Source organism: Pleurodeles waltl, chromosome 8 (genome assembly GCF_031143425.1).
Source record: "Pleurodeles waltl isolate 20211129_DDA chromosome 8, aPleWal1.hap1.20221129, whole genome shotgun sequence".
NCBI classification, from domain to species: Eukaryota; Metazoa; Chordata; class Amphibia; order Caudata; family Salamandridae; genus Pleurodeles; species Pleurodeles waltl.
Window position 1 is genome coordinate 769,369,348 of NC_090447.1, and position 22,613 is coordinate 769,391,960.

The 22,613-nt window shown below is 44.0% G+C and overlaps 1 protein-coding gene and 1 pseudogene across 3 annotated transcripts in view; one reads left to right on the top strand and one right to left on the bottom strand.

Moving 5' to 3' along the window:
* PHKA2 (phosphorylase kinase regulatory subunit alpha 2) overlaps positions 1-22,613 on the top strand; it is a 512,688-nt gene that overhangs the window by 201,535 nt on the left and 288,540 nt on the right. For all 3 annotated transcript variants that reach the window (XM_069205013.1, XM_069205014.1, XM_069205015.1), the window contains exons 8-11: positions 5,789-5,887; positions 6,964-7,110; positions 10,346-10,399; positions 10,644-10,766. In XM_069205013.1, the coding sequence (XP_069061114.1) occupies positions 5,789-5,887; positions 6,964-7,110; positions 10,346-10,399; positions 10,644-10,766 (423 nt within the window). The remainder of the gene's footprint in view (positions 1-5,788; positions 5,888-6,963; positions 7,111-10,345; positions 10,400-10,643; positions 10,767-22,613) is intronic.
* On the bottom strand, positions 4,146-4,254 carry LOC138256497 (5S ribosomal RNA; annotated as a pseudogene).

Genomic DNA, 22,613 nt, shown 5'->3' on the forward strand with positions numbered 1-22,613 from the left:
TCCCTCATAACTTATTTTTCCTCAGTTTATCATCACTGAGCCAATCCACCTCCATCATCATAATCATCATCTATCATCCATCATGCCTCGAAGGTCACTCATCACTCCTCATCCATCACCACTTTGCCGACATTCCTCATTTCCCATCCCTAGCTCCTCAAGCCTAAGCTTTTACTCATAAAGTTAAGTGAAAACAGAAAAGCCATCATATTTGAATAAGGATTCCATTTAGGATTCCCAGATGCGAGCAAACCCCTCATTCATCATCCCTCCTACTTCTAGGCATGAGTGACAGTATCCTGTTAGTAGATTTGCCCTGAATAAGCAAACATTCACTTGTGGAAATGATTTGCATACAGACTACCGTGAATATACTTTTTGCTCATTTGTTAGGTATCATTGGTTTCTTCACTTTCTTATACAAAGTTATTTCAATTCTGAATGATCAAAAGCCCATAAATTAACTTTATAAAAACATATTCAGTTGAATACAGATTTTTATGTTGCACAGCTTTGCCCTGTTCTCTTTATTTTGTTTCCAAAGTAGACTGAATTCCCCTCTTTTGTGTATAATCAGTGAACTGGTAAACCACCACCTACATTGTGACCTCTGAAAATGAGGCAGGGTAATGTGTCTTCTAAATATTATAAGACAACAATAATGCTGCATGTACGTTGTAACACATCTAAGAAATGTATATATATGTTTATTCATATGGCAATAGGAAACAAAGGGACATAAAGTGCAAAGCACTGTGGCTCTACTAATATTACATGTCCAGATCCTGCTTCCATGTGGCAATATCTTCCAAGTGTATGTTCCTCTCATCTGTTGATTATTCAGTATTTATATCTGCTTTCTGGATGCATCTACTTACCCACACAATATATTTGTACTCAATATTCTGACAACAATATTTATGTAGCACGATATTTAACCCTCAGTATTCTGGTAATATACCATGAGAGCACTTTTTGTTAAACACCATACACTGAGAGAACCCCGCACAGAGTGGTCAGTACTTTTCACCCTTTGCAAATATTATGCACCAGGTGCCCTGTACTGACTGTCAGTCTTTGAGCACCCTTTACTCTCATTTCTGAACTGAAAAACTCCGCTACTGAGTGCTCTGCAAGTGTCCAGGACTCATTATTCAGCACTGAGCACCCTCTACCAGATTACAGTCACAGCATCCAGGGCGTGCTGACAGAGAAGCCATAGCCACAGCTCCCTGCCCTTCTGGTATGCCTGCCAAAGTGTGTTTTATTTGTTCTCCGCCTTACTCTGCTTACTTGGTCATCTGAGCGGTGAATCAGGCACTTTACTAAGGGGGGATTTAAGCCCTAGAAAACATAGAAAAGTAAAAAAGAAAAATTTAAAACCTTATATTTTATTCATTTTTTTCTATTTGGAATTCGGGCTTTTGTTCCCCATTAGTGAATTAAGGGGAGTGACCGGCACAGTGTGGAAGTGGGATGGATTATTTTAAAAGAAAGCCATACCTGTGCTTCTGTGGTTGTACAATGGCGTTGTCTAGCACATAGTGAACTCTAGTCACTACCAGGGAGGGAGGGGTGTTATGATAGTAGCCTTGTTTCCCCTGTTTACTGGGTAGTAATGTCCTTTATATACTACAGGTGCTGGTAATAATGCTATTATAAATCTAGCATCATATACTCTGATTAAATACATTCTGTTCTAGAATATTTGTTGGCAAGTGTTTTTCAAAGGTCCCACCATACCGCTCTTCACTATAATACAATGCAAATAGGGCCAGATGTACAAACGTTAGTGTTTGTGATTACCAAATAGCGAATCTTTGTAATTTGCTTTTTGAAAACGACAAATCCAAGCACACTAAACTGTATTTAACACTTTTTGCGATTCACAGTGGTTTGCAAATATACCTACCTCATGAATCTTAACCAGGTAGGTCTTTGTGTGCAACCCACTGTGAATGGCAAAAATCACAAGGATGATGGCCTGCTGGGGTCTGAAGACCAGCACGTCTGTGATTGCTTTTCAATAAGACAGTCTTTTTTAGGTCGAGCGTTAGCGTTCGGCCTGCTGTATACTAAAGTATACAATAGAGTGAGTTCCAGCATTTTGATTTGTTAGTTGCAGTGCCCTTCAAAAATCCTTGCTTGCTAATGGTCAGTTCTGCTTTTTGTCCTGCCTTTTTTCACTTTGGGAGCAGCACAAAGTACTGGGTAATTACGCTATGTCCTGTTTATCTCTTCCGTAAGGCACTTTTTTGGCCATTTGCCTGTTTCACCTCAACCATGTGGTGGGTGCTTGTTCAGTCCCACCTCCTCACCAGCTCCCTCTGTAGACATAAACCAACAGCAGACGGGGGCTTTTCCAGGGCCAGCTCACCCTCGCTCTCTTTATTTTCAGTCTGTGTGGCAAGAAACGTGCACTCAGTCATTTACAATGCTAGGAGCTCTAACTCGAGCAAACACAAGAGCATTGCATTCCCCCACCCCACCCCTAGCTTTGTAAACTCCTAACCAGACTTTTCTTGCCACACAAATGGAAAAAAAATGCAACGATTGCGCTGCATTTTTTTTCTTTTTATTTGTGTGGCAAGAAAAGTCCGGTTAGGAGTTTACAACGGTAATAGCTCTAACTTGAGCAAATGCGTGACCCGTTGTATTGAAAAAGCTCGTTAAATGCTCTGGGTTACGTCTGATTCTCTCATCTTCACAGGCTGCAGTAGCCCCTCCCCAACCTAGCACGACTATCAGACGGCCCCTCTCACACACTTAATTACAATGGACAACCCTGACCTGACACAGCATCTGCTGCGCCTCCTTGGACCCCTCCTTAGGGCATGACAAGGAGGAGTCACCAGGGGAGATGCAGCTTCTGAACAGCAGCGTTCATTCTCCCCTCCCAAGGACGATTAGTTGCTGCTATGGAGTTCTCTCTTCTTTATCCCACTGAGTGGCGACACCTCCATTCACTCTGGCCGGGAGAAATATCTCTTCTACACTACCTCAACAAATCCAGAAATAAACAGGTGTCAAGCCCTCTTCTTGCACTTTTTTCACTTAATGGAGAGGCCCTGTCACTCTGTAAGTGCCATCTGCAACATATTCGCCATGCCTTACAGGCAGAGGGTGGCCAGTCTTTTCTTTACTTTTGTCAAACCAGGGTCCCACAGAAAGTATTTAGGAGTTGTTGGAAAAATCAGATCTTTCATCGTGGAATCCTTTCTCAAACAACATGCAAAATAATGCCCCTTCTTACAATACAAGTGAAACTGTAAAATGTGAAATGTTTAGGATGCAACAGTGAGTAATGTGCTCTCTGCTGGGATGTTTTCCTATGTTGAACAGGTTTTATTCTGCACACGCCCTGCTCACCCATTCTTTCTGTGGTTGATAAATGGATCGTTAAGTTAATGACACCTCTTACAGTGCCATGAAATGCAGGAAAATGCTTTGGAATGCTTTTAGACCAACTCAAATTGTACGCACCTTTCCTCTTTTTATTCCCTGTTTCTGAAATGCTCTGCTTTTGGACTCTGTTACACTAGTGTCTGCAACTCATTTCATTCTTCCACACCAAATACATCATCGTCCTTTAATCACATTTCCGACACGCTGGGCTGATTTTTTCCATTTGGTTGCCAATAGTGGGCTCAAGCACTATTTCTTGGGGGCTAATGCTTATTCATGGCACAAGTCTTAAAGAAAATAAGTGGGGGGACTGACCAAGTTAGACACTATGCAAGTGACATCACAGCACATGACACCACAGCGTGTGAAATTGCACCTGGAATCACAGGTAGTGGCATCACAACCCATGACCTGACAGGAAATGACATCACACGAAGTGAGATCTGGTCTTAAGACCTCACACATATGCTTACCGCAAGAAAGCAAAGCCTTAGCTAGGGATCCTTTTGCCCGTCGTGGAGAAAATGTTTTCTTCAGCTTGGGCCGAGTATAAAGTGCTGAATAATTGCAAGTTTTCCTTTGGAAAGTGTGTATTTTAGTGTTATTGCTGTTCTTTTTTATTTCTTTTTTTAAGACAGGAAAAAAAGAGTGCAGGAAATAAAAAGTGGAAAATGAAATTAGCGAGGAAGCTGTGTAACGGAGCTAAGACGTGCAGCACCAAGTGTCTGCGAGAGGCAAAATGCCTACAGCACCTGGTATTCCCAGGCGGTCTCCCATCCAAGTACTTACCAGGCCCAACCCTGCTTAGTTTCTGAGATCGGGCACATTCAGGGTGGTATGACCGTAGGCAGGAAAAGCTGCAGTTTCAGCTCTCTTCTGCTCACCAAGCCCACCGCCCGGAGCCTGCTGCTCTTAATCGCACCTGCACAGGCTCCTCTTGGGAAGTCGGACATGTGCTCACTGCCGGAGGCCCAATGCCCCAACCCATATGGAACACCATTTTTAGGGGCGAGCCTGCATCGCATGCGCTTGCGCATGTGTTTCGCTTGCGAGACGCATTAGTAGTTAGAAAGGGCTCGGAGCCCCGCCCATGTCACATCAGTGTCTTTCATTGGTTTATGGGCTTGCCTTTCAAAATCTGCTTGCTTTCATTAATGGAAGGCATGCATACGTCATGCCTTTTCCGGTGGTTAGCCCTTCTCGAGCGCAGCGACCAGGTACTGAAAACATGCGAGGCTCGCTGTTTTCCGTCCGGCTTGTGGACTACTTTTAATCTTTTTTCGCAGCACGATCTCGCTTGGCAGAAGTCGAGCGCTTTGCATGACATCTACCCGTTACATAGTAAATTGCACTTTTGCCTGTTACGTAGATAATTGCAATTTTGCCGATAGGTTTAATGTGGCAAGAAAAGTCCGGTTGGGAGTTTACAACTGCTGATAGCTCTAACTTGGAGAAATGTGAGACCTGTTGCATTGCAAATGCTTGTTTAGGTAGAGCATGCAAGCGCTCTGGCCTCTTGTAATCTATCTGTGGGCTTTTAACCACGCCCTCCCCACACCCATCACCATCATTTGTTTGTGGGCTTGCCTTTCAAAAATCCTTTATCAGTGGTAAATGCTTCACGTTTGTTCCTCATTGGGGCGGTTTGGTGACCGCCTTGGAAATCGACCCCGTTACATGAGTAATTGCATGATTGTCGGTATGTGTGACTGCAAGTGAACTTCTTTTTCCTTTTGTATCTCTCCTTTGCACTCATGCTCATGACGGCCGTGTCGCTTTGAATCGTCTCACTCGTGTCAACTGTTTTACTTTTCATTTTCAAGTTAAATGTCAAGAATAGTCCAGTTAGGAATTTACCATGTTAACAGCCCTAACTTGAGCAAACGCAAGACCCCTTGCATTGCAAATGCTTGTTTTTAAATGCAGCACATTTTCCTCAAAGGAAAATGGGATGCTTTTAAAAAAAAAAAACTATTCTCAAAGAGGAAGGGGAACCTTGCGGACCCCTTCCCTTTTGCGAATGGGTTACTACCAACTTGAAGTTGGTGGTAAAATGAGAATGTTTTGCAACCGCATTTCGGTCGCAGATCATTCATACATAGTACTGCGATACGGTATTAGGAAAGGCTGCCCTAAACACGCCCCTTTCTAATACCGAATCACACACCAATTTGCGATTCGGTAAGTTACCGAATTGCAAATGGGGCCTGGTACGTACCAAAAAGCATTTTTCTGGTTACAAACGGCCCGATTGGGGTGTTTGCGACCAGAAAAATCCTTTGTACATCTGGCTCTCAGTTCTTAATGTAGTGGTGATTTTGTAATGGTTTCACTAAAAGGTGATTTTTCTAACAGAATCTTTCACCAAATTGTATTTTCTTAGGCAGCCCTGGAAGCTATTGATGAGCTGGATCTCTTTGGTGCTCATGGCGGACCCAAATCAGTTATTCATGTCCTTCCCGATGAAGTGGAACACTGCCAGGTAAAGAAGGCTAAAAATGATCAGACACCCAAAGGGACTGGGAAGTTTTTAAGCACCTTCTTTAAGGAGGTGTATTTTGAAGTACTTTTTTCACTGTTCTTACTAATGCGGTAAGATCTAAAGCAAATCGCTTTGAAGCTGCAGGAGTTACTAGCAGCAGAAGCTAAACAAATGTTTTATATACTTGAACATAAACCTTGGCCTCCGAAAATGAGACAAAGGAGAAAGAGTAAATGAGGAAAATGAGAAAATGGAAAAAGACAAAGGAGAGATAGGTAGGTAGTACCAAGCTATCCCCTGGAAGATCACTTCTGCGGGATAGCTGAAAGGGAAATAAACTGTATGCCATTGGGAGAGTTATGAGACTACATGTGTAAATAAGTCTGTTTTATTTATATTTTCGACTAACAAAACTGCAGGGCTCTGGAACTGGTGAGTGGTCCTTGAGTGCAAAAATCTAACATTTAGCTTTTCTTAGTTACAGGTGAAATCTGTTACCAGTGCAATGCTTTCATTTATTTTAACTATCAGTAATCTATCTATGAGTAATCTATTTTAGCAATGCTAAGAAAATATGTTTCTATGCATTTAAACAATAATAACTGATCCCAGAACGTTTTGGTAATTTAGGACCACTCATACAGAGGTAATATTGTGTCCTGTGCTTGGGTTCATCATTCAGTTATATCTATTTTTTTTGATGGAGACAGGCAGAAAATGAATTTAAGTGGAAGCCAAAAAAAACATTAAGCTTAACCAGTATTCCATTTATATCAGGATCAGAGCAGATGTATAATCTTGATATATTTTGAGCCATTGCTTTGTCCAAATGATCACAGGCAGCACATACTCACAGCCTCATGTAATCTCGGTGTACTGGCGTTTTTTGTAAAACGAGAATATTAAATAGCTTGTAGTCATTTACCAGCTTTTTGGTTATATTTTTTCAAAAGTCAAATAATTTGCCTTTACTTCTTCATTATTTTAGACACTGGCACCGACTGTCTTCATGTTGTTTTGTAGCTTTTTTAAGTGGTTTCTCTTTTAACTAATAATTGTGATTTGTTTTTTAATAGTCAATTCTCTACTCCATGTTGCCGAGGGCATCCACCTCCAAAGAAATTGATGCAGGACTTCTTTCTATTATTTCATACCCGGCATTTGCAGTTGAGGACATGAATTTAGTTAATGTGACCAAAAGTGAGATCATCACAAAATTACAAGTAAGAGCCTAAATACTGATTCATAAAGACATAGATGATATCGTAGTTCTGTTAAGTGAATGTTGAATCTCAACTGGCTGGTGAAGTATGTTGAAAACTTGTATGAAACAGAAACGAACCTAAATACTTAAATTTAAATAATGATTTGCTTATCATTGTATATTTGAAAGAGAAGTATGACAGAATGACAAGCCTTTGTACCATACATGAGAAAAAGAGCCAGTACTTTGATAAATAGAGGTAAAGTAGTAGTCCTAAGGTGCACCATTAAGGCCCCAATTTTGAGGTGTATGACAGTGGCTTGGTGGTCAATACTCACTTGTAAAAACAGTACTGTACGATTATGTCCTGTCAGTAGTGTGGAATTACAGGGTTATCCTTGTGGACTAGAAAATAACTGAGTGGTGCCTCGTTTTACCGAGTGGAATTCCACACAGTATTCCCTTATTTCACATATAACATATGCTCTGAGCAAGTGATTAATGCAATTGTGGGGCTGTTGGACTGGGGAAGGAGGGAGGATAGTGGCAAGGGTGGTCAAGTGATACCAGTAGTTCCATTGCAGAGGGTCATGTGAGGACAAGAACACAGGTTCGGGATTCAGTTTTAACAACCAGATTCCCAAAGCAAGCTTACTGGCTTGATTATCTGTTGTTTCCACACTAACTATATTGAAGTGTAGGACAATGACTCATTCATGATTGAGTGGACAAGAAATTCATACAGGAATTTCACTCAGCTAAACTCATAGTTGGGGCCTAAATGGCATCAAATTACAATAAAAGGACTGAAACATGTCCTTTTTAGTTGGGAGCAGGAAGCGCTTCCACAGCAAAATTCTTTTTGCCTCGAGTGCCAAAATCCTTTTATCATTCTTGATGAGGAGCCTGCTCAACCAGTCATCCTGAGGGGCTTGCTTGACTTATTAATTGAAGTTAGGGTCAGTATTCGTGACAGGATCTGATTGGGGCCATTGCGTAGAAACAACATTCAGCAAATGGAGACATACATGCTGATGTGGTCAATCCAGCATCTAGTTGGATCGTAGGATCAAAAATCAGTGACACATGAAACATATTAGGATGGAGTGAATATTACCTTCTGCACTAGGGATACTTCTGACATAATTTTAAAAATAATTTGCATTGTTTTGAATGCTCTTTAGGAGGATCACAATCCTAATAGAAACACTTACAAGTATTCATCTTTGAAGTATCACTATTTAAAATCGGAGAATCACACCTTTAGAAGGCACTGTTGCTTTAGCCATATTTGTAGATGCTGTACAGTATATAATAGGGTGTACATTTCAGCACACCCAGCTTGTGGGTACAATGGGAATGTTTTTGCATAGATGAGTAGATGTCATTTGGGGGTGTAGAATGCTTGGCTGTCATAGCAGGTTTAGATGGTTCATTGGGGCTCCATGGTGACTGTACCAGGTTGCTTCAAACCCTTGATTACTGGTGTCCTGTAGTGTGGGCTAGAGTAGTGTCAGAATGATGGGGCATAAATACTCTCCTCAAATTGCAAAGAGCTCCCAAGCCAGATCCTTCCCTCCCCGTAATGTTGCATTTACATGACTGTTTTCCTTCTAAATAAAGTCATTTTACAAGCAGTTCTGGAGCAGCACTCTTTAAATATTCATAGCATCATAAGTTGCTCAGTAAGTCAGCCCTCCTCAGGGAGCTTTGGGGGTTTAGGGTGGGTTATCTCCCTGCCTTTAGTTGCACATCAATGTTTTGGAGCATAGGAGACTTGAGAGGCTTCTTGTGAGAGGGAAACACAACTGCCCTCAAAGAATTGCTCTCCAGAAATTGGGATCTGTTTCTAAGTTAAGATGAGAACTACTCCTGCACCTTTCCACAGCAGCAAATCCTATATCCTATTAGAGAAGGTGGACGTTAAGGTCCTATGGTCAACCATATCAAAGACTACAGTCTGACTTTCCCATTGCCTATAGTATGAAAGGCATTGTCCAAAACGTGGAGTTTAACTTTCTGCCAACTGCCTTTCAGTATAAAGCCTGATTGATAAAGAACAACAAGTTTGTGAAACAAGTCTGCTATTAGCTTGATATCATTTTTTTATTCTTTTGCCAAGAAACAGGGATATCGGTCTTAAATTCTGCAGTTCTGGTAGGGGCATGACAAGGCTTGATTTAAAAAAGGACATCAGGATTGACAAAGTATTTCACTAGATTCTAGGTGCAACATTCCATATTGGTTAAAAAATGTTTTTACAATGTCGGTGCTCAACAATGGTTTTGATGGCTCTCGGCTGGAATCCTGGACAAACAAGGGAGTGTCTAGCAAAGATATGGAGTAGGTGAAAAGTTTATGTAGCTCAATGTCAGTCCTAATTTTATCTACCTTCTCCATAAAGTAATCAGCAGTGTAGTTGAAAATCTTTGGAAAATGGAGAATGGATATTTGTTGGGTGGTGATTGCCCCAGTGATTGATCGTTGACTAGAACTTTTAGGTGGTTGGGAGAGGTGGTGATTTCAGTTTGAAAGTTTTGAGCTTTCACCCTGTTTGGTACTGATCAATGTTACTTTCCTTTGGCTTTTAGAGTTCAGAGAAATTGTTGAATTTTCAGGCCTTCTTACTGTTTCTGTGATTTGACAACTATCAATGTTGTCTTCCTATGAGTACTGGGGATTCTTAGTTTTTGTTTAATCACTTTGAGAAAGAGAAGAGCTTGAGTGGTGTGCATTTTATATTGAATAATTTAATGAGCTTGTTTCCAAAGTATTGATCTTGAAAGACCTTTGTGAGGTCTGGTAGAATTGTAGACAGCGATGTTGGAGTTGACCCCATGTAGATGCCTTGCACAGTGTTTGTAGGTTTGGGGTGCTCTTTGGAAAGAAGGCATGCAGTAGGGATTATACTAGAGCAATAGTCAAGTGCATGGCTATTTCCATAAATCTGAGTTAAGCATGTGGCAACAGGGAACATTTGGTGAAAAGGAGTAGTTGTCGTAGCTCCATGTTTTTGTGAAGTCCCAGACATAAATCTACAGCTATGTCCATCAAAATGATCAAGTCATGATATGTTGTTGCTAAGGTTTCTCTTCTGTGGCTGTGAGACATTTTGAAGGGAGATAAAAGTGTGATTTGATGGCTGTCCTCAGTTTCAGACAATACATCAAATCATGCAGTAATGTAAATGAAGGATGGAGCAAAGATGAAATCAGAATAACTATTGGATTTATTTATCTTATCTCCTTTTTCAGGGGCGCTACGGTTGCTGTCGTTTCCTCAGAGATGGCTACAAGACACCAAGAGAGGTTCTACAGAATTTCAGTAGTTATATTGCATTCTGTTTAATCCTGATATCCCACCAAATGTTAAGATTCCATTTAACTTGTAGAGAAGCCATTTTCCTGGTTTTCTTTAATAACTTAATATTGGTTTTAATGCATGGTGCCAAGCCCTACAAGGTATATATTCTTCCTACATTCTTCAGATGCCTTATACATTTTGAAACACTTTGCATTTTCCACTTTATAAAAGACAATTTCTTCATTTCAGGACCCAAGAAGGCTGCACTATGATCCTGCTGAACTCAAGTTGTTTGAGAACATAGAATGTGAATGGCCAATTTTCTGGACCTACCTCATAATTGATGGCGTGTTCAATGGGGACCAAGTGCAGGTACAGACATTGGGTGTGTATTGTGGACAGAGAAAATGCCTTAGGTGTTAAGGGGTCATCCAACGTATGATGTCACAATAGATCTCAGAACCCAAGAAGACATCATCAATCTAAGGAACATTCTAAAATGCCTATTATATATGATTGTTTATTTGAAATTACTACAAGGAAGGAGGAGGAGTTCGTGGACCCTTCATGTTATTCGTGACTCATTGGGATAGAGGCCAGAATGTTCTGTGAAGAACTGTCTAGGCAAACAATAAGAGGTGTAAGGCAAATGCATCTAAAGAGTAATATTAAACAGATGAATACTTAAAACACATTGTTCAAGAAGGAAAACATATAAGCTTCTGGAACTGAAATAACTTTGTAGTCACAAGTTATGGAAATTGATACTTAGGAGACTATCTCCAAAGTCAAAAACATGAAATGATGGGAAGCTATGAACACAAACTGAGATACGCCCATGTTCTACAGAGTCTCTTACAGGAAGATGCATGCACATCAAAGTGGTTCTTTATAACGTGATTACTCATCAGCAGCCCCATAAGTAAGATGGAGAGTGAAATGTGGTGCTCTGATACGCAGTCCCACCTCCTCTCTTCTCCGCATCAACCCGCAAAAAGGAAAAGAGTGGTTGTCCATCTGACTGTTTACATAAAACATGCCAGTTCTTTAACGCAAGACTTTGTTTTAATTTGTTTAATGACGGATTAACGTAATAGTGACCATGGGTTAGAGAGACCCTTCTATCTGAACAACTGTGTGGCAAATGCAGTGAAAGATTTATCAATTTTGACTCCCATCTAAGATCCACAACTGCTAGATCCCAGTAAACTATTCTGTTCAACTCTCTAACTACTTACTCCTGCTCCATGTAACTATGAAAACATCTTTCTAGTAGGTGCAGCTAGGCCAGTCTGAATCCCTATAATACAATCCCCATAATACATCTACCCTAAGACTAGTGACCCAACGTCTCTCAATAAATCCCACATTGAAAATAGTCAACTTGCTTACATTGGATGCGATGATACATTTCACATTGCTGTGCTATTCAATAATCCCTCTTTTAGGTATACTCTTTTTGCATGTAATAGAAATCTGAAAAAAGGGATCAATGATAAAATGATCTGGAACCATCAGTTCCAGTTCCAATACTCACTATGATTTGACCAAAATGCATTATGAGTTCAGAAGAGAAGAGGCAGAGACTTTGAGCACCCTATCTATTTGTGTTTGGGTACTACAAGATTGAACCGCCAGAAAATGCTAAAACAGGACTCTTCGTAATATTTTTTAGACCAGATGTTTGTGTCAGCACCTCTCAAGAGACCCAGGAAACCTAAGCTCTCCTAGTTGTTTTTGTGAGGATGAAACAAGCAAAATTAGTCTCTACCCCTCAGTTAATACCATCCTAATGAGTTTTTTAACCTCCAGCACAAGGTCTAAAAATGCATTATGATTCAGAAAAGAAGAGGCACACAAATATTTTGTCTTTGATTAATATTTGATAGATAATTAGAGTTCAGTGATGTAAAAAGTGAGAACACTGCCTTCTGTAACACTGATGTTCTCTGGCATCTGAGGAAAGTGGGAACAATATCCTTCAAATAAAGTATGCTTTATTGACCCCTGTCTGGGCAGGGTGTAAATCTTGGTCCCCATCCTCAAGTGTTTAGTTTCAGAGGCTTCCAGGAAGACTCTATTTCTGAAATCCCACACAGTTTGAAAATGATGATACTTTACCATCGTATATAGACCTGACGGAAGAGGTGTCCTCACAACTTTGATAATACTTGTCAGACATCCGTAAAAATACCTTATCTGTTTTCTAGTAGAGGTGGAGCTTACCACCTGAACATGAATACAGTTTTAAATAGCATACTGTTAAAGGGATGAATACCTCAACCACACCTCACAATTTTATGATGAGTTGCAAATGGAATATTCCTAGTAGGTATATCCTCTGAATCACATGTTGATTACAATTGTTCCCTAACTCAAAATGTCTCCTTTCTCGATCCAGGCATAGACTTTGTTGCTGTTTATTTGAGCAATAAATGTGCTGTTTGCTTGAGCAGCTCATGCATGTGTACCCCTCTGGACAATTGACTCTAACTGCTCATTCTGCTGTCTTCCCTACATCAGATGCCTCATCCCACTCCTAAAGATGTTGGGTGAAGAAGGTTAAAACAGTTGGAGTTTTGATGTAAAAACAGTGATGGTTTTCTCTTTGGCCGTTTCCTTTCTTTTTCTGAAGCCAATATCTGAACTAAGATCAAATTTTGTCTTTTTGCATTTAACAAATCAAATTAAGATTTCCCATTATTCAGTATTTGAAAGGGTTTCAGCAGTAATAGTAGTAGTTTCTCAACCTGTAGGGCTAAGCATATATATTGGCCCTCATTACAACATTGGCGAGCGGCAACCGCCGCCCGCCAAGTTGTAACCGCCGTGCGGCCGCCAATGCGGCCACACTCCCACGGTGCCCATTATAACATCCCCGCTGGGCCGCAACATGGGAGCCGGCTCCAAATGGAGCCGGCGGTGTTGCGGCTGTGCGACGGGTGCAGTTGCACCCATCGCGCTTTTCACTGTCTGCTGTGCAGACAGTGAAAAGCTGTGTGGGGCTGTGCCGGGGGGCCCCTGCGACTCCCCTTTCCGCCATCCTTTCCAAGGTAGTTCCTACCGCCATGGAAAGGCTGGCGGGAAGGGGACTCATAATCCCCTGGGCAGATTACAACCGCCGGGACCAACATGGCGGAAAACCGCCAGTCCCGGCAGTGCGACCACAGCGCTTCCACCGCAGTAGTAATCCGCAAGTTTGCACCGCCAGCCTGTTGGCGGTGCAACCTCCAAAACAGCCCTGGCGGTCTTTGACCGCCAGGCTTGTAATGAGGGCCTTAGGCTTTATCCTAGCTTCCTGAAGATAATGTAGAACACAGAATGCTGTTTTGCCTTTCTTTTACAGACTTGGCACCATTGAAGAATATGTAGGGAAAATATTGTGGAAATAGCTGGTCCGACAATAATGTTACCAGCAGCTGTTTTTTCTATACGCAGAGCACTTCCACAGATTTTTGGGAGTAAACAGTTGAAACATTATTCGCTCTGGCCATTAACACGTCTTTATATTCATTAAAAGACTGCCAGAGGCATTTCCAGTAACTTCTAGGCGGTGTGGTGTAATGCATGGTATTACAGTGTCACCTCCAGTATAATTGCTGGTAATTACTGTTATGTCCAGAATCTGAAATGTGCCTGCTATTGCAACTGTAGGGCATGTTTTAGTCTAGAACACTACAGGGTAGAAAGGCAAACCTGTCCAGCACTGGGCAAATTTAATTTCTGCTTTGACAAAATCATTGATCCCCTACTATTTGCTGTTCTGCATTATTTTTCTGAACACCATAAAACCATCAAAATGTAAAGTGGGTATCGTAATAAAAGCTGTAACTTTACTGTGAATATCAGTGGAATGGATCCATAGCCTTAGCCATGCAATAGATGGATAAATGTTAATAACAACATTACTAATTGGTGCCAGCTGGACCTCAATATCGTTTGTTTATTTTATTGGGATAGTTGAAATAATGGAAGTCAATAGTAGTTCAGCAGACCAGGCGATCCCCAGTAGTTAAGAAGGGATAATTTTTCTGAAAATGCTTCAGCTGAAATGACAGCAGTACTTTCGTCAAAAATGTAGTGCCATACATCTGCTATGTCATGGTGAAACGTTGACATAGTATTTCTGAAACAACCAACCAAAAAGGGCTTTGTTCCTGACATACCAAAAACAAGAAAATATCTACCTGCGCATGGTGTCCTTTGATGGTTATCCCTGCCCGCGGTGCTTTGAAGAGTCCTCCCCAAACAGCCCACTCTCAGTGGAGATGGGCCATCACAACTAAAAGGTTTTCTACAGTGAAGTTATTAGAGGCTCAGCTGTCTAAACCCTGGGGTTTACCTATCTCTCAAAGAGAGAAGGGAACTGCAAGGTTGGCAGGGTGAGTGAACCAGAAAATTACTTCAGTTCTCCTATTCCTCCAAACTGCAAGTAGCCCACCCGATATCTTTAAAACACCGTTATTAAAATACCAGTGGAATTAAGCACGTCATAATTGACTGAATAACTAGCTATTGTATAAAAAAAACACATAAACGTCAACATACTTAATAAAATTGCAAGCTCTTACTTTCTCCTGTTTGCATGGATACCTCTGTCATAGACTCTTATCCACCACTCCTGGAAGCAAGGTCAGCCATTATACATTGATAAATTAGCATCTTTCAATATTAGATTGAAGTTTATAACTTGGGCGAGAGCTAACCTCACGTCAGCTCGTTCGAAACCTTGAAACTTTTCAGAACCGTGTTGATATTCTACAGAGCAAGCAGGTATTTTTACTCCACTATCCTGTATGTCTTAAGTCTTAGTAGGTTTCTATTTTAATCCCTGTATGCCGTTACCTGCCTTCTTTCTTAGTTCACATGTGTTTAGAGTTGTGGAAAACATTGAAGGTCTGCAGTTTTACGTTGATGGAACCCATTTGTTGCACAGCTGACAGTTATGAGTTTGCTCTAATGAAGAAAGATTTCAAGATTCTGGATTGTGTCTTAACTCATTCTTTTGTCCCACAGACATAAAAGTGGTAATCTTCCTGCAGGAGAGTGAGGGGTGATCACTGCCACTATATTAGAAAAAGGTCGCTTTGATGTCTATCCTGAAAACAAGTGCTTGAGATACCTAGAATTGGCACAGATTCTCATCCTTACGTGCTGTATGAAAACTGTCCTGTGCATAACATGTTAGGAGTAGAAGGCAGGAGTGTGTAAAGGTTCAAAACTTCAGACAGAACTCAGCAAAGTTTGTTTTCTTGAACTTCCCAAAAATGAAAAGTTTCTGACCTTCGGCCATTTAATCCTTAGTTCAGAGTTTATCTATTTTTCAAGCATAATTATAAAAGGGTGGATATTTGGAATTCTTCCCCTGCAAAACTAAATATTTCAGATTTTAACTTGTGCAAAACACTGAAGAAACTTTGCAAGCTTGCTAAGTTTCTTTGCAAATTATACAAAATATGTAGAAATGAAGTCCTGCAACTTCACTCACATCTAACTTTAACCACTTAGTCCTTCAAAACATATCTACCAGATGTAAAAAAAAAAAAAACTAAACGGTCTGTTTTATTGCAGTGTTGTGTGTTTGGTATTGTTTTCCAAATATTTGGTATGGGAAGCTGGCGAAATTAAGGTTGATTACATGCATTAAAATTTAAATCTGATAAAGAAATCTAGTTGCAGATTCCTAACCTTAGAATTTCCACAGGTGCCACTGTGGATCCGGAAATTTTTCTCTAGCAGTACCCCTGCGCAATGTTAGGTGACGTTGATTGACTCTGTGTCTGTCATTGGCATCATGTGCATCAGAAATGACATTGCCGGTCTGTAAGGAAATGCCTCCTTGGCATGGTTCCCCCCTGACGTTTTGCCTTTGCTGATGCCAAGTTATGATTTGAAAGTGTGCTGAGGCCTGCTAACCAGGCCCCAGCACCAGTGTTCTTTCCCTAACCTGTACTTTTGTTTCCACAATTGGCACACCCTGGCATCCAGGTAAGTCCCTTGTAACTGGTACCTCTGGTACCAAGGGCCCTTATGCCAGAGAAGGTCTCTAAGGGCTGCAGCATGTCTTATGCCACCCTGGGGACCCCTCACTCAACACAGACACACTGTTTGCCAGCTTGTGTGTGCTAATGGGGATAAAACGACTAAGTCGACATGGCACTCCCCTCAGGGTGCCATACCAACCTCACACTGCCTATAGGTATAGATAAGTCACCCCTCTAGCAGGCCTTACAGCCCTATGGCAGGGTGCACTATACCATAGGTGAGGGCATAAGTGCATGAGCACTATGCCCCTACAGTGTCTAAGCAAAACCTTAGACATTGTAAGTGCAGGGTAGCCATAAGAGTATATGGTCTGGGAGTCTGTCATGCACGAACTCCACAGCACCATAATGGCTACACTGAAAACTGTGAAGTTTGGTATCAAACTTCTCAGCACAATAAATACACACTGATGCCAGTGTACATTTTATTGTAACATACACCCCAGAAGGCACCTTAGAGGTGCCCCCTGAAACCTTAACCGACTACCAGTGTAGGCTGACTAGTTTTAGCAGCCTGCCACACACCAGACATGTTGCTGGCCACATGGGGAGAGTGCCTTTTGTCACTCTGTGGCTAGTAACAAAGCCTGTACTGGGTGGAGGTGCTTCTCACCTCCCCCTGCAGGAACTGTAACACCTGGCGGTGAGCCTCAAAGGCTCACCCCCTTTGTTACAGCACCCCAGGGCACTCCAGCTAGTGGAGTTGCCCGCCCCCTCCGGCCACGGCCCCACTTTTGGCGGCAAGGCCGGAAGAGATAATGAGAAAAACAAGGAGGAGTCACTGGCCAGTCAGGACAGCCCCTAGGGTGTCGTGAGCTGAGGTGATTCTGACTTTTAGAAATCCTCCATCTTTCAGATGGGGGATTCCCTCAATAGGGATAGGGATGTGCCCCTCTCCCCTCAGGGAGCCATTGGCTACTAACCCCCCAGACCTAAATACATCCCTAAATCGAGTATTTAGGGGCTCCCAGAACACAGCAAGATAGATTCCTGCAACCTAAGACGAAGAAGGACTGCTGAGCTGAAAATCCTGCAGAGAAGACGGACACACCAACTGCTTTGGCCCCAGCTCTACCGGCCTGTCTCCCCACTTCAAAAGAACTGCTCCAGCGACGCGTTCCACAGGGTCCAGCAACCTCTGAAGCCTCAGAGGACTACCCTGCATCTAAAAGGACCAATAACTCCCGAGGACAGCGGCTCTGTTCCCCAAAGACTGCAACTTTGCAACAAAGAAGCAACTTTTGAAAACAACACGTTTCCCGCTGGAAGCGTGAGACTTGGCACTCTGCACCCGACGCCCCCGGCTCGACTTGTGGAGAACCAACACTATAGGGAGGACTCCCTGGCGACTGCGAGCCCGTGAGTAGCCAGAGTTGACCCCCCGCAGCCCCCACAGCGACACCTGCAGAGGGAATCCCGAGGCTCCCCCTCACCGCGACTGCCTGCTTCAAAGACCCGACGCCTGGTAAGGACACTGCACCCGCAGCCCCCAGGACCTGAAGGATCCGACCTCCAGTGCAGGAGCGACCCCGAGGTGGCTCTCTCCCTTGCCCAGGGGGTGGCTACCCCTAGGAGCCCCCCCCCCTTGCCTGCCTGCATCGCTGAAGAGTCCCCTTGGTCTCCCATTGAATCCTATTGCGAACCCGACGCCTGTTTGCAAACTGCACCCGGCCGCCCCGTGCCGCTGAGGGTGTACTTTTTGTGTTGACTTGTGTCCCCACCGGTGCCCTACAAAACCCCCCTGGTCTGCCCTCCGAAGACGCGGGTACTTACCTGCTTGCAGACTGGAACCGGGGCACCCCCTTCTCCATTGAAGCTTATGCGTTTTGGGCACCACTTTGACCTCTGCACCTGACCGGCCCTGAGCTGCTGGTGTGGTAACTTTGGGTTTATTCTGAACCCCCAACGGTGGGCTACCTAGGACCCAACTTTGAACCCTGTAGGTGGTTTACTTACCTGCAAAACTAACAAACACTTACCTCCCCCAGGAACTGTTGAAAATTGCACTGTTTTAAAATAGCTTATTGCCATTTGTGTGAAAACTGTATATGCTATTTTGCTAATTCAAAGTTCCTAAAGTTCCTAAGTGAAATACCTTTCATTTAAAGTATTGTTTGTAAATCTTGAACCTGTGGTTCTTAAAATAAACTAAGAAAATATATTTTTCTATATAAAAACCTATTGGCCTGGAATTGTCTTTGAGTGTGTGTTACCCATTTATTGCCTGTGTGTGTAAACAAATGCTTAACACTACCCTCTGATAAGCCTACTGCTCGACCACACTACCACAAAATAGAGCATTAGAATTATCTCTTTTTGCCACTATCTTACCTCTAAAGGGAACCCTTGGACTCTGTGCATGCTATTTCTTACTTTGAAATAGTACATACAGAGCCAACTTCCTACATGGTCCTATCTAGGCACCACCCTAGCGCACTGATGTCAATTCTTTTTTTTCCACGACAGCTAGTGCTGATCCGGAGAAAGAGCTACCCCTCTGTCATTTTTTGACTGGTCTTCTTTGAGTTTTTATCAAAGTTTTTAAGTATCAATACTTCTGGTGTGCCAAGGGATGTCTTTTCGCAAGACAGGGTTCCGGCCCTGTGGGCCTTGTCATTGGGCAGTGTCTGCGACAGATCCGCATCTCGTCTGCCTTTGATGTTTGGTGTGCGACCACGACCCGAAGTCATGCTCCGAGTGCCAGGCCATGCATCCAAAGGCTTTGAGTAAGCGGTCCTTAAAGCTGATGGCGGCCCGGTGCGCGACTTCACATAAGTCCCAATCTCGGTTGTGTGGAAGGTCTTGGGATCGGTCCTGTAGCCTCCTTCTATGTCATCCCACTACAAGTTCCTGTGACGGTTGGGTAAGTTGATGCTCAAGAAGAAGTCGAAGAAGATAAAGCGTTCCTCAACTTCTACCCATCCAACGGCTGATGAGCCAAGGGAACTAGAGTCTCGTCGCTCTAAGCTTTCATCTGCAGAGCCTGCATCTGGGCAGACTACGTGGCTCCCCGAGTTTCCGGGAGCTAGAGCAACCCCTGCCCAACTCCAAGAGTTTTATGAGGCCATGGTCCTCATTTTTTTGCAGTCTGACTCTGCTGAAGTGCCTTCAGGCCGCACGGAGTCTGAAGGGGCCCCTTCGGGTTCTGCACCAGCTGGACCTTCCCCGATGCTAGGTCTGACGCCGAGTCTCCCAGCGTAGCCTGCACCAGCCCCATCCTCATAGATGATTCCGACACAGAGCCAGATGGGCATCGTACAATGCCTACTCCCTATGTGGGTCCTGACCCTTATTCTTATAGGTTAGGTTACAGTGAGGAATGGGAGGGGTCACTGGACCCTTTGGAATACCAGCTCCAAGACACCATGGACTGGCGTATGGACCTGAGTGAAGTCAGTGGTTTGGTTACCTCACAAGATACTGGCTTGCTTACTCCCCCTATCGTGGCTACTGAGGCAGGAGCGTCCTACTCAGTGGTGGTGCGGAGAGCAACCGAGGTCTTGAATCTTGAGCTGCCTTCGGTGTCAGTCAGGACTAACCTCCTGACAAAGGTGTTTGGCCTGGGGCTTCAACTTCTGAACCCCTTCTCGCATTCAATGACACCCTTACAGATGTCCAGCTGGGTAACTCATCCAAAGCCAGCACAGGGACTCCAGTGAACAGGACAATTGCCCACCGCCACCATCCTGCACCGGGTGACCCAGGTTTCTTTATTCAACATCCTACCACTGAGAGCTTGGTTATCCAAGCCTACACTTCCCAAGGAGCATTCCCTTACGCACCTCCAGATAAGGAATCCAAGAGGCTGGACACACTTGGGAAGAACATGTTTTCTTCTGCCAGCCTGGCATTGCTTTCCATGAACACTGCATGCCTTTTGGGCCATTATTCCCAAACGCTGTGGGATACGGTTGCACAAGTGCTCCCACTGGTCCCGGAGAAGGCCCCGGGCTGTACTTTCCCAAGCAGTTTCCCAAGAGACGTAGCAAAGTCATGATCCGTTGTGGACTGGATCCAACCAACTCTTTAGGCAGATCGGTTTGTTCCACAACAGCCTTGAGCGCCACGCCTGGTTGAGGACAGTTGGCTTTTCGGGGATGTTCAGTCCAATCTTACGGACATGTCTTTCGATGGCACCCATCTCTTCTGGGAGAAAGCAGGCTCAGTGCACAAGCGCTTCAAGGACTCTCGGGCAATGGCCAGGTCCTTGGACCTCGCAGCTGCCCCTCACTCCCCTCAGTCTGCTTTTCACTCCTTTTGTGGCTATCGAATGGATGGCCTGCCACGTCCATTTCCCTCCAGCCACCATGCTGTGCATGCTGCCCAGCCTTTGTGTGGCGGGGATGTATGATCCACAGACCTCATGGATCAGGGAGCCAGCGGTCCGGCCAGTCCACCAACCTCCATCCCTCTCTCCAGCTGCCTCCAAACCTTCCAAGTCTGACTCTCCCCTACCAGGCAACAGTCGACGGCAGGATTCGCCATCACCTGCTCTGCTGGCAATCCAGCACATCAGACAGGTGGGTTTTGCATAGAGTCCGAAGGGGCTACTCCCTCCCCTTTGAGACTACCCCTCCATCTATGCCACCATCCTATGATCGGCTAACGTAGGATCACTTGGCGCTTCTCCACAAGGAGGTTACTCACGGGCCAAAGGAGCTGTAGAGAGGGTCCCTGCTCCAGAAGTGGGTTGTGGTTTAATTCCCAGTACTTTCTGGTACCCAAAAAGGACAAGGGCCTCTGCCGTATCCTAGACCTTCTGTCCCTGAATCTCTTCCTCAAGAAGGAGAAGTTCAAAACGCTCACTCTGACTCAGGTTCTACCTGCCCAGGTACCAGGAGACTTCATGGTAGCGTTGGACTTGTGAGACACTTACTTCCACATTCCCGTCCTGCCTGCCCACAGATAGTACTTGCAGTTCACTGTAGATCACAAGCGATTTCAGTTTACTGTGCGTTCCTTTGGTTTTAACCACACCCCTCGGGTGTTCACCAAGGTGATGGTGGTGGTTGCAGCTCATCTGCTCAGATCAGGGTTTTCCGTCTTCCCCTATTTCGACAACTGGCTATTGAAGGCGGGCACCCCACAGGCTGTCTTCTACCTCCAGACTACAGTGGACCTCCTGCATTTGCTGGGGTTCACTATAAATGTGCCAAAGTCACACCTGACTTCATCTCAGACCCTCCCTTTTATCTGAGCTGTTCTGGATACAGTGCAGTTTTGGGCTTATCCTCCCAAGTGGCAAGTTCAGGATATTCAGGCTATGATACCAATGTTTTAGCCTCTATCCTGGATTTCAGTGAGAATGACTCTGAGGCTGCTGGGCCTCAGGGCCTCCTGCATCCTTCTGGTGACACATGCCAGATGGCATATATGGGCTCTTCAGTGGGACTTAAAGTTCCAGTGAGCGCAGCATCAGGGGAATCTCTCCGACATGGTCCAGATCTCAGAGTGAACTGCATGAGATCTGCAGTGGTGTTTAATGAACCGTGATTTGGCCAGAGGCAGATCCCTCTCCCTTCCCCAACCAGAATTCACAGAAGTGACTGATGTGTCACTCCTGGTATGGGGCTGCCATCTCAGAGGTATCTGGTCTCCTGCGGAGTCCGGACTCCAAATAATTTTGTTGGAACTCCGGGCAATCAGGCTAGCATTGAAAGCATTTCTTTCCCCTCTCAAGGAAAAGGTAGTGCAGGTATTCACAGACAACAGCACCGCCATGTGCTACTGCTACAAGGAGGTCTGTGTGGGGTTGTGGGCCCTTTGTCAAGAGGCTCTAAGCCTCTGGACGTGACTGGAACAACAGGGCATTTCCCTGATAGTTGACCATCTGGCATGCTGTCTGACAATGCTTAGTCGATCACAAATGGTGTCTCCGTCCAGAGGTGACGCAAGGCCTCTTTCAGCAGTTGGGAGAGCCTTGGCTCGATGTATTTGCCTCTGCAGAGAATGTGCAATGTCAGCAGTATTGTGCGTTGGAGTTTCCAAGGTAGCAATCGGTTGGCAACACTTTTCTCCTCCAGTGGAATTCAGGCATCCTGTACACCTTTCCGCACATACCACGTCTGCCCAGAGTTCTCAAGAAGATCAAGAATGACCGGGCCCATGTAATCCTTGTGGCTCCGAACTGGGCATAAAGGATCTGGTAACCTGAGTTATTGAGCATGGCCATCAA